This window comes from Sinohyriopsis cumingii, chromosome 7 (genome assembly GCF_028554795.1).
Source record: "Sinohyriopsis cumingii isolate HCF-2022 chromosome 7, ASM2855479v2, whole genome shotgun sequence".
NCBI lineage: Eukaryota > Metazoa > Mollusca > Bivalvia > Unionida > Unionidae > Sinohyriopsis > Sinohyriopsis cumingii.
The window spans coordinates 133,974,620-133,987,487 of record NC_142967.1 but is presented as its reverse complement, the minus strand read 5'-3'; the positions used below and the strand labels follow the sequence as shown (position 1 = coordinate 133,987,487).

At 34.4% G+C, this 12,868-nt stretch overlaps 1 protein-coding gene across 1 annotated transcript in view; it reads left to right on the top strand.

Annotated features, from left to right (window-relative positions):
- The window catches only part of LOC149796166 (uncharacterized), a 140,033-nt gene that overhangs the window by 105,921 nt on the left and 21,244 nt on the right, over positions 1 to 12,868 (top strand). The window contains exons 10-11 of the mRNA XM_089966106.1: positions 1,752 to 1,871; positions 12,648 to 12,788. Of these exons, the coding sequence (XP_089822232.1) occupies positions 1,752 to 1,871; positions 12,648 to 12,788 (261 nt within the window). The remainder of the gene's footprint in view (positions 1 to 1,751; positions 1,872 to 12,647; positions 12,789 to 12,868) is intronic.

Here is a 12,868-nt window from a genome sequence, read left to right as displayed (position 1 = left end):
CAATGAGATAAAGGTCTTCACAGAGTGTCTCTCCCAGAAATGAGTATAATCACAATGAGATAAAGGTCTTCACAGAGTGTCTCTCCCAGAAATGAGTATAATCACAATGAGATAAAGGTCTTCACAGAGTGTCTCTCCCAGAAATGAGTATAATCACAATGAGATAAAGGTCTTCACAGAGTGTCTCTCCCAGAAATGAGTATAATCACAATGAGATAAAGGTCTTCACAGAGTGTCTCTCCCAGAAATGAGTATAATCACAATGAGATAAAGGTCTTCACAGAGTGTCTCTCCCAGAAATGAGTATAATCACAATGAGATAAAAGGTCTTCACAGAGTGTCTCTCCCAGAAATGAGTATAATCACAATGAGATAAAAGGTCTTCACAGAGTGTCTCTCCCAGAAATGAGTATAATCACAATGAGATAAAAGGTCTTCACAGAGTGTCTCTCCCAGAAATGAGTATAATCACAATGAGATAAAAGGTCTTCACAGAGTGTCTCTCCCAGAAATGAGTATAATCACAACAAGATAAAAGGTTATTTATGTTCAGTCACTTTTATTTTTATAGGTTCCATCCAGTTTGGTATGTTGTACATTGATGATGTCTCTGTTTAATAAATTTTCAGCATTCAATTATATTAATTGGTGGAATTACAGCTGTGGATTCCCTGATGGATCCACTTTTATTTCCACACAGTAACACTCTTATTATTCAGTTTCAACCAAATTTGTACATCTTTTTTATTGACAGGGCCTCTTACGATTTTTATTGTTAGCATCCTGCATCATATTTTGTTGGAGTTATAACACCTGATTGTCAAACATTACCACTTTTGTTTCTGCATAATAACAATATAACCAGTCTTATGCGGATGAAAATGGCTCTTGTTATTTTTTTATCTGACTGATAATATGCCGCAGATTATTTTTTACATTTATTTATGGACAATATTGTCAGTTCAGGTAATCAGAATTGGGAATCGAGTATAATATTGTTATTCCATGAATTATAGGCACTACTAATTTTTAAACTGTTGGAGACAATTCACAGCAGTTAGTGTTTTGAATGTAGCATTAGCAACAGAAGTATGCGTAATGTTTCCATCTCCTTTGATTCCAATGAGAGATGGTTTATGATCGCGGCTATGAAGTGCATTGTCTCTTTACCCTATGCCACCACCTGCTGTGGATGTGGATATTTCATCGCAACGGTAAGATGCAGGTCATGTTGTCTTGCCTGTGATTGACATGACATAGGTATTACTTATAGGATGGCAAGAGTGGCTCTTGTGTCAAGAAAGTCAAGGTGTCATGTTGAAATTTTTAAAGTAAAATATCATTTACTTAAATTCCTGCATTCAGGTATATAATTTTGGTAGAATATTACCATATATATTCACACATAAATCTTGTCCAACTGCAGACAACACAGATCCTGATCTGTATTACATAATAAGCTGGCAAATCAGGGCCTGTGTTTGTTCTACTGGTCACGCTGAACTATCTGCATAGACCCAGATCTGTCAGCACATTATGTGACAGTTGATCTGTGTCTGTGCAGTTTGTAGTTAGACTTGACTTGTAGGCAAATATGTATGGTACTGTATGTTATTAAAGTTGTTGCCTGATATACTTGGAGTTCCTGTTTTCTCAGCATGAGCAGAAAAAGTCACAGGCAAGACAATTCATTTTATGGAACATTTGTTTCCTCATGATATTTATTAATGCATTTTCATCCCTTTTTGTAGCTGAAATCTCAAGCTGAAAAGATTTCAGATCTTGAGACAGAGACCAAACAGACAGAGGCCCAATTAATGGTCCTTGGAGGTCGACCTAGAACAGCTGCCAGGTCAAGATCAAAGACTCCGGTATGTAGAACTTGTTCCATTTTGTGTGATTGTAATTGCTCATGCACAAACATCAGATGTGGCATTTTTCACATCTTACTTCAAGAATTAAGAAATATTTTTCTTTTTTTAATTTTTTATGTGTTATATTATTACTATTGTTGTTTTTGTTTTCATTTGTTATCATCATCATCTTCATCATCATCTTCATCATCACCTCATTACGGCAATGCTAATTCTAGCAATGAAGATATTCAAATATCATTTACTATAACTTTTGTTTGTTCGGTTAAATCGCATGTCCTGTCATAAGATTTTCAATTTCATATCCCAGGAAATTAAATCAACATAACTAGAAAAATCCATTGGAGGCATTTACTTGTACTCCTCTCCCACAATAACTTATGCACAATGGGGGTCCAAAACCATGGACTGCACTATAAGCAAGGGCATGAGTTATTGAGGTACCTCCATTACAACATGAAATGATGCCACTCTCACTGGACATCAAGAAAACCATGAAGGTTAGGGAGCAGACTGGTCTGTTTAATGGCTGAATACTCGTTTTTAAAATCGTGTTGGGAATAATTGTCAATAAAGTACTTTTTATAACAAAGTTATTCATTTTTATGTAAAAATATAATTTATTTTTAAGATGCCCAACCGTTGAAAGAGCATTAACATTATTCCAGCTGGTTTCAACAATCCTGCACGTGTATGCCAAAAAAAACGTTATGTTGTTGTTGAGTTGTCTGGTTCCCTGATCCATATGTTCTTTGCATTACTCTTTACTATAGTGCAATGCAGTGCAAGGAGCATAATAATCAGGGAACCAAACTAGTTATTGATTTAAATTCACAAACAAGGTTCCTTTTTTTAAAAGAAACAGAACAGCTTGTGAAACAGTCGTCAACATTGAAAGTCAATTTTTTAATTGTTCTTTTAGTAAAATATTGATGCTATGATTTCATTGCAAGTAATAGTGAAACTTCTACTCAACCATGAAGAAATCTCCAAGTGCTGATTCAGGAATTACAAACTTCTCATTAATGTAACATATCTATGGACAGAATTTTATTTCATCAAGTATTCTCTTTGCTTGGTTGTCTTTCAATCTTTGATCAGGTTTGTGAATGAGTATAATTTAAGGTAGTTTAATTATATTACTGTCACCAAAAATGTTGCAATAGTGTTCGAGTGATCACTTGAAATGAGTAGACCTGACACTTGACCAGGGCAGCTAGCCCATATGCAGGTTGGATTTGCATGTCTTTTAACTTTCAATTTTTCCACCCCCTTTATTTCATACAAAAGACATAATTAATGTGGTAATACAAGAAAGTCAGCTTTTTCAATTTATTGCAACAGTACAACAAATCCTTAGATAAATCAGGTATCAACAACCATCACATGTATGTGACAACATGTGTATTATGTCACTGCTATTTTTAGTTGATTAATATGGTTCCTGGAGTGGTATTTAATAGTATAATGCCAAGTCGGGAGTTAGTGTAGCAGGGAACTAGACTAACTGTTGATACACCACCAAACAAGATTCTTTTTTTTGAAAAACTAGCGATATTTATTAAAGAGACAATCGTCTAAGTCGAAACTCAATTTTTGTATTGTTCAATTTGTACAATATTACTGTCATGATCTCGTTGGATATAATAGTGAGACTTATCATCCTTGAGGATATCTGTAAGTGCCAGTTCAGGAATTCTCTGAAACTTGCTTGCCCACAATGGTCCTTATCTCTGAAACCAATCTCTTTATTTTACAAAGTATTCTATTTTCTTGGTTGCCTTGCTATCTTTGATCACAGTTATAAATGAATCGGTTAATTTAAGGAAGTTTAATTATGTTACATACACATTAACATTTATAACAGTGTTCGATTGATCAACTGAAGTGAGTTCACCCGACATATGACCGGGGCCTCTAGATTTTAAGCATTGTAGGATTTGCATGCCTTTTAACTTTTCTTCTATTCCACCTCCTTTATTTTATTCAAAAGACATAATTAACGTGTTAACAAAAAGGATGCCAGCTTTTAATCTAGTGCAACAATACAACAAATACTTCTGCAAGTTAGTTATCAAAACACGGTTGGCACTTAATTAAGTTCTCAGAGAAATGCTTGTGGACATAGCTGATACAGTAGACTGACACATTTTACGTTTAAATACACATTGCATTTATGATGATTACACTTAAGTGTAAGTAAAATATAGAATTAACCCTTAAAGTGCTAGTCGCGACATCAGTCTTGCTGTTGGTCGAGGTCTCATAGTGCTTGTCACAACTTAAGTCATTTTCCAGGTAGGCAACAATGTTCGCATCCTATTACTTCATCTTGCCATGACTGCTTGTAAAGCTATATTTGATTGGTTTATAGAGGCCCAGAACAAGCATTCCATTCTACTTTACTAAGCATTTAGCAAAGAAGTTTTACAAATTCTCGCTTTTGAGCACGTGGTACCTGGAAAAATTAAAATGGCTGATGCTGAATACAACGGTGATTTCTTGCAACAAATGCTGACATCTGATAGTGATGACAACAATGATTTTGAAGGATTTGAGGAGAATGAAATTATTATAGCTGGCAAAGTGTTGATGTAAATACCCATGACTGATTTTGAGCCAGGAATTGACGTGGAACTGGAGTTGGATGTACATGCTGGCTGGACGAAAAAAGATGGTATGCCTGTCAACCCCCCATTCACTGGTACTTCAGAATTAAATGTTGAGATGGCGAATACTGAACCTATAGACTATTTCAGACTTCTTTTGATGACGAGTTATTGCATCTGATAGCAGATCAAACAAATCGTTATGCAGATCAGAGAGTTCATGGGGCAGACTTGAAGGAGAACAGTTGCACGAAGAAATGGCAACCTGTTGCACCTGAGCAGCTAAAACTCTTTTTCACATTGATTATAGCAATGAGTTTGGTACATAAATCTGATCTTGATTCCTTATGGGCTACTGATGATGTGATATCAACCCCATATGTCAGCAAAAAAATGAGTAGGGATAGATTTCTAGCGATTTTAAGCAATTTACACCTGGCAGACAATGAGAACAATCAAGGTGACACTTAACACAAGATCCACCCAATGATTGAAAAAAATGATGCATTTGCTGAGGTTTATTCACTAGATATGAACCTCAGTTTTGATGAGGTTACCTGCCCTTGGCAAGGTTGCCTGAAATTTTGAGTTTATAACCCTGCCAAACCTAACAAGTTTGTCATAAAGCTGTTCCAAATGTGCTAGGCAAGCAGTGGATATTGTATTGACTGCCACATTTATGCTGGTAAAACAGGTGGAGACCTTGACAATTATTGTGAAGGACTAGAACAAAATATTGCTGAGCTGAATAAAACAACAAAAATTGTGATTGGTTTGCTTTGCAAGTCTAGTCTTTTGAATAAAGGACACAGAGTATATATGGATAACTGTCATTCATCACCTGAACTTTTTAACGAACTTGAGTTGCTAAATACCTCTGCATGTGGAACCTTGCGAACAAATAGAGCAGGTGTTGCAGAGGCAATGAAGGTTAAAAAAAACTAAACCAGGGTGAGTGTATTTTTCACAGAAAGGACAATTGGCTACTGGTGAAATATCATGACAAACGAGATGTAAATATGATCTAAAGTTTTCATGAAGCTAAGGCAGCAGTGATCAATAAAACAAATTTTGCTACAAACACACCTGTGATGAAACCCACATGTATTGTGGATTATGTGAAAAACATGGGAGGAGTAGATTTAAGTGACCAATTTAACCAATACAGTCCTGCAGCAAGGAAATACAAGAAATGGTGGAGAAAGCTATTTTTTCATCTGTTCAATGTATGTATTGTAAACGCCTATATGAAGAAACTAAATCACCATGATTTCCGTGTTTCATTAGTGAAGTCATTGGTTCAGGAAGCAGGAGATGTGTCTTAACCTACTAGGAGAGGACACAAATTTGCTGGTGAGCAACCCGAGTGCCTCGTTGAGAGGCATTTCCCTGAATTTATTCCAGCTGCACCTGGAGCTAAACGAGCACATCCTGCACATGATTGTGTTGCTTGTAATAAGAGAAGAAAGGACCATGAGGGATTCAGAAGAAAGCAACCATCTTTCAGATGAGAGACATGCCAAATGGCACTTTGTGTACCTGATTGTTTCAGGTTATTCCACACACATGTAAATTACAAAAAGATTGAATGTAGTAGTTCAGATGAGTTAAAATAACACCTGAACAGGTAATAAACTCAATAGATGACTGTAAGCTCTCAAGTTGACATGAGATAATGCAAATATATTAGAATAAATAACAAGTGAAAATTTGCATGAACATTTATTACTGACTCTGGGGTCTAAACTTACCTCTGACATTCATGGAGTGGATGTTTACAAAACTGTTACCTTTTCTTTGCCTGTGATTTTCACAATTTAGATGTAACATTGTGACAGACATAACATGCACATGTACATGGTTGAACTACTAAAGAATAAAATATTTCTTAGATATATTTGAACTTTTCCATTAAAAAAAAAAAAAAAATACAGATGAAATACAATCATAACTTGTCATTTTACCTGTATTTGCACCTGTACATGCAGATATGTTAAATTCACTTGTGCCTTGATGCTAATCTTAAAGTTCAGACATCCACCATCATTTTTCATATAGGGTTTGTGTATCTGTTGTGTATATTTATTGAAATACATGCAATTTAAAAACTGTGCAGTTTTCTTCTTTTTTTCTCAAATAATTCAGCACGGAGGGATCATGTACTGCAAAACAATATAGCACTTTAAGGGTTAAAACACAAATGTCACTTAATAAAAATTATTTAATGTTCTGCCTACACCAAGTGTAAGTGACATTTTCATTGATTGAAATTTCCTTGAATATCTTTAATTTTGGCCTACTAAGAATGTTGTTTGGAAAGAAAATATAGCCAATCATATGACTTCTTATTAAAAGTTGATAATTTCAAAATGTTGATTAAAATTGCCACATTCTTTCTACCTCTTTCGACCATAAAACGAGCAATATATCAGTGATATATCAACGTTTCAGTACCAATTTTGATCACAATTTTCTTCATGTTCAAGAAATAGAGATACATTTTTGGGGTATTTTCTGGTTTAAAAAATTTGATCCACGCCTAACCCCGCGTTATAAGCGGGTTCATGAGTTATCAGGGCATGAGTTATCGAGGGAGTGCTGTATTTGTACAAGTACAAAAGACACATAATTCTCAGCATATTTATTCTGAGAACAATGTCCAGATACCTGTTGTTGTCAAAGCAACTGGGAGGAAGTCAGATTCACTTGAATATAGCACATGTGAATGATGGTTTTGTTGTATCATGTGACTACTGCATTGACATGCTTTCTGTCTGATGAATCTGGCTTTGTGGTGACCAATTTCAACTTTTCAATAGTTATTTCAGCCCAGCACCCCAACAAAATTGTCAAATTATACAAAATAAGGTTAGAAAATCAAGAGGAAACTCATAATAATGGTTTAGATGCTACTAACAATGGCCTCAGGAAGCTTCTTTTCAATCATTTAATCATCAAAGGTCAAAAACAAAAGCTTTTGATCTCTATTAGTTTGAGCATTAGCTTTATCCATCAGTTGTTTAAAGAGTGAACACTGCTTTCATGCCTAATTGTACCAATTACCCTGATAAAAGTCAGTCATGTGTGTTTTCATGCCTAATTGTACCAATTGCCCTGGTAAAAGTCAGTCATGTGTGTTTTCATGCCTAATTGTACCAATTGCCCTGGTAAAAGTCAGTCATGTGTGTTTTCATGCCTAATTGTACCAATTGCCCTGATAAAAGTCAGTCATGTATGTTTTCATGCCTAATTGTACCAATTGCCCTGGTAAAAGTCAGTCATGTGTGTTTTCATGCCTAATTGTACCAATTGCCCTGGTAAAAGTCAGTCATGTGTGTTTTCATGCCTAATTGTACCAATTGCCCTGATAAAAGTCAGTCATGTATGTTTTCATGCCTAATTGTACCAATTGCCCTGGTAAAAGTCAGTCATGTATGTTTTCATGCCTAATTGTACCAATTGCCCTGATAAAAGTCAGTCATGTGTGTTTTCATGCACAGGTAGCTTTATTTAGAAGCTGTTTCTACTGACAATGAGATAAAAGCATTTGCATGTGTAAGAGAAAGAGATGTATAAATGAGTGCATGTACGCAGTTGTAATTTTCTTGATTTTGCTAAATAGCTAAACTAAATTCATGTCTTGTGGTAAAATACTACTACTGCTGATAATATGAAATAATAACAATGATAATACTACTAATAATAATGCTAATGCTTTTTGGTGCATAATACATAAACTTGTCATGGAGCAAGTTGAGAACTGAACCTGCCTTCATTCACATGTTTACACAGGCTACTTTTGCCTTTTCCGGTGGGTGGCTGCTGCAGACAGGTTTGACAGTATCTGCAGTTTTGTCAGGATTGTTTGATTGTACTCATAACAGCCCCTGCTTTCATTGCTAAAAACAGGATCCCACCAATGGTAAATCTGCCCTCATTTCATGTTGGACCATTCACCTCTGGCCCATCTGTAGGACCCCATCAAGGCTCAGAAGTGTTACCAGAAACAAATGGAGCTGACATGAAGAGAGATATCCTTTTTATTGATAAAATTTAAAACAGGATAGTCAGTATTTCAGCTCAGGCTCTGTCAGAAATATGATGAGTTATTTGCACTATATATGTTGAACTTACCCAAGACCAAATGAATTTCTGATGCATTTTGAGGTTAGGGCAGTTGCCATGAGCATCACATTTGACAACATTTACCTGATATTGTCCAAGCTATGGGATGGAAGAGGCAACTTTATATTGCTTTTACGTTTATTTGTTTTGAATGTTTCTTAGGATATACTTGGTCAGAACTATGTCTGAGGATGTACCTCATCAGTCATCATGGCAGCCATATTTATAATATTGTTATTGCTACTCCTTCAAAAAAGTAAGATGGGGTTTCACCAGAAGACTTCTTGTGAGGTCTAGTTGATACTAAATTGCAAATGGTACTGGTCTGATGTCTGATATGGCCACAACAATAGCCATCTTAAAAATCTTTTGTTTTCCTGCATCTCCAGAATGGATGGTCATATCAATATAGGGTTTTCATTGAAAGACATCTAATTGGTCCTAAATCAAAATGGTTCAGATTTGATGATTAATTTGTCTGCTAAAGCAACATTTCTGAAAATCCTGTTATTGCTACTCATCTTGAACAGAATGTCATATTGACATGGGGTTTTAGTAGAAGACTTCTCATGATAACTAACTGGTCCTAAATCCAAATGGTTCTACTCATATATCCAATATGGTTGACATTGCTGCCATCTTGAAAATATTTTTACTTCTACTTATCATGAATGGATCCTCTTATCAGCTTCAAAAAAGGACTTCTTATGATATCTTGTTGGTCTTCAGAACAAAACAAAAATGGTGCTACTTACACATCCACTGTGGTGACCACAGTGATCATCAAGAACATCTCATTATCAATACTTCCAATGAATGAATAGTCATATCAGCATAGGGATTTTACTGAAAGGTTTCTTGTGATATCTAATTGGTTGTAAATGAAATTGTGAAACAACTCTTTGCTATTAACTAAGTAACGAAGAAATGAAACAAGTTTAGTAAAATTCAACATATAATTTCTTTGTATTGAATACAAAGTGAAAATTTAAATAGAACCTACAGTATTATGAATTAAATCCTGTATGATCCTAAATTTCAGTCACAGGTCCTGAATACAGAGTGTTCCAAATGAATTCCAGTATTGAATGTGCTGATGTGTCAGTAATCTTGGTATATCACAATGATATAGTCCAGAATGTCCTTGAATGAATCTCAATAATTCCAAAATAATGATTTAGTCCAAAAATCAATGAAACATTTGTAATTTCAATGAATAATTTAAATAAATAAATTGTCTCAATTTATAACTGAGCAGAACTTGAAGACTGATTCCACTTGACAGATATTAAGATAGGAATAATTAAATCTGTTGATCACGACCTCTATCTAAAAACCAATGTCACAATAAGAGAACCTTGATGTGGATCATTTTCCCATCAGATTCATAAACAAGTTTGCTTCTAGATCATTCTGAATTTGGCATTTTGGCCAGGCAAACAACCAGGTATTTTTAACCAACTAACAGTCATTCCATTAGGTTCCCCAATCATCCGGCCCTTATTTATGATTTAAAACTGCATTCCATTGCAAGAAAATACAAAAAAATTATGAAATGGCATGATAATAATAATAATAATAATGAGAACTTTGTATAGCACCTAATCTTTAGAAGCTCTAAGAACTTTACAACATTAGACAACACCTATAAGATAAAAAACATATAATAATATTATTACAAAAACAAACACCATGAAATTAGAAAAACATTAAAAAATAAAAAACATGCTGAGAATATTTCAGGTAGGAAACATTATTAGGTCTTTAAGTTTATTCTGATATGATTTTATGGCTCTCACAATCATTAATTTTGAAAATATTTGAAACCAACATATAGAGCAGAACCAATAGAAAGAAATTTTTTGGAGCAGTGACCTATGCCATTCTATACATGAGCTAGCATTCTGGATAGTACACAAGTCAGCATTTGGATACATGAGTTAGCATTTTGGATACATGAGCTGACATACTGGATGCACAAGCTACCATTTTGGAAACATGAGTTAACATTTTGGATACATGAGCTAGCATTTTCATATATGAATTATGATTTTGGATATATCAGTTAGCATTTTCACATATGAATTAGCATTTTTGATACACAAGTTTTCATTTTGGATACATGAGTTATCACATGGTTGGTACTGTTTTCCTATAGTATGTGCAATTTCATATCTTTGATATGACATGTTACATATCACTTTATATGATTCTGATTTGTCCATAAAAGCCCATGTAATTACTGTGATTGGCTGTGATCATGGGAAAGCATTTTTAACCATGCCTTCTGGAATTGTTTTGTTTTCAGTGAACATTTTTGCAGCCATTTTTTGACTTGTCTCAAGAAATTGAATTGGAGAAAAATGGTCTTGTCTGTCTGTATATGGCCAATGTACCCCACAGGGTTTTGTTATGTAATGAATAGCAATATTATCATATGAAAAATGGAATAAAACCCCAAGATAAGAAGAACAACAATAAGTAAAAGTAAGGGCATTGCTCATTTGATAGAGTTGGTGGGAGGTGGGGGGGAGTTGTGGTATATCTATAACATAGAATCCACCCTATATACAGGTGTGGTTTAAATGTTAACTTACAGAAGTAAATAAACTTACCTCTGTTCACAAAAGAATGTAGACATAAATGGGTCTCCCAACTGACAGAACTTTTTCCAACCACAGCATATTTATGCAGTAAATATGTGATGCAAATCCACTTCGAAAAGAAATTTGTGTACATCTTCTGTACAGTCTACTGTTCCAAATCAAATACTGTAAATATCCAGTCACAAATGCATTAAAGTAAATATGGGAATTTCTGCATCCAGTAATCCTCTTTTCACATAAATATCACAACAAAGTAATGTTTAATTGTAAAAGTGACATGTTATGGTAAACATGGACTCCAACCGGTACTGTATACTATATCAAACAATGTGACATCACAAGCATTTGACATTTTGTGTTGAAAGATGAATTTGTTTTTATAAAATATTCTGTTTATTCAGATTGTCGCTTGTTTTTTTATTTATAGTTTGTAAAATTATATTGTCTTATAATCTACTTTTATTAGTTCAACATTGTTTGGGATTATATTTTACGCACATTTGAAAGGTGCAATGTCTGTCAGAATGAATGAAATTATTCATTCTTCTTTCTATCTAAATAATTTCTACTGAAATAAAAACTATGTGATAAAAAAATCTCAAACAGTTAATGTAAATAGTATTACATTTATGAACCTTGTTGAATAATGTCTAGTTTTTGAAAGCCTTGCAAGCAAAAGCTGAACATTATTCAACGAGTTTAAAAAATTCAATATTAGATCTTTACTCAGTTAAGATCCTCTATTTATCATTTTGGATACACGAGTTAGCATTTTGGATAGATGAAGTAACATAAGTATTATTTTTGACAAATGAGTTTTCATTTTGGAAACACGTTATCATTTTGGATATACAAGTTAGCATTTAAATAAGGTGTGGTGTTTACCAGTACATTGTTCATCACATCCCTTGTATCATGATTTGATTAAAATGGCAACAAGATCACCATGGCATATGTAATTGTACAAAAGCCAACCAGACATAACTTGAGGTTGGCAAAGCAAAATATAGAGAGCAAATGTTCTCACAAAGTGTCACTGCAATACCATTTGCATTTGACATAAAACTGGGTATACCTTATACAACTATAGTAGACTCAGATATGAAGACAATCATATGAACTGTTTACTGTTTAGGGAAAGCAAGTCTTGTTCCTAAGTCACTGAGTTTCAAAAATAGACAAAACTGCACAATATGGGTGAATATCAGTGACCTGACCATCATTGTACTTTGTTCTTCATTGCAAAGAACATGCTTGTAATGTGTGTGTGTGTGTGTGTGTGTGCTCGATTATAATATTAAATAAATCTCAGGTATGCAGCAGTAAATCAGCCTGATATGCTGGCACATTGTTTTATGCAGATCTGGTTCTAGGCTGTTCATAGCTAGATGAGTATTATAAATGGGATCAATATTGTATATCTTTATTTCTAGGCCCCTGTTGTAAGGGATAGAGTGAACCCCCAAGATATTGAGACACTGAATGGACATGCCATGGATCTTAGGAAAGTACATACCCGACTGAAGATGGATGTCCAGAGATACATGGACAGTATGAAAGACATGGTCAAACAGGTATATTCTCATGTCATGGATCAGATTTAATTGATTTGATGAAAGAAAAATTATAAAGATTTCATCTAGTTGTACAAATT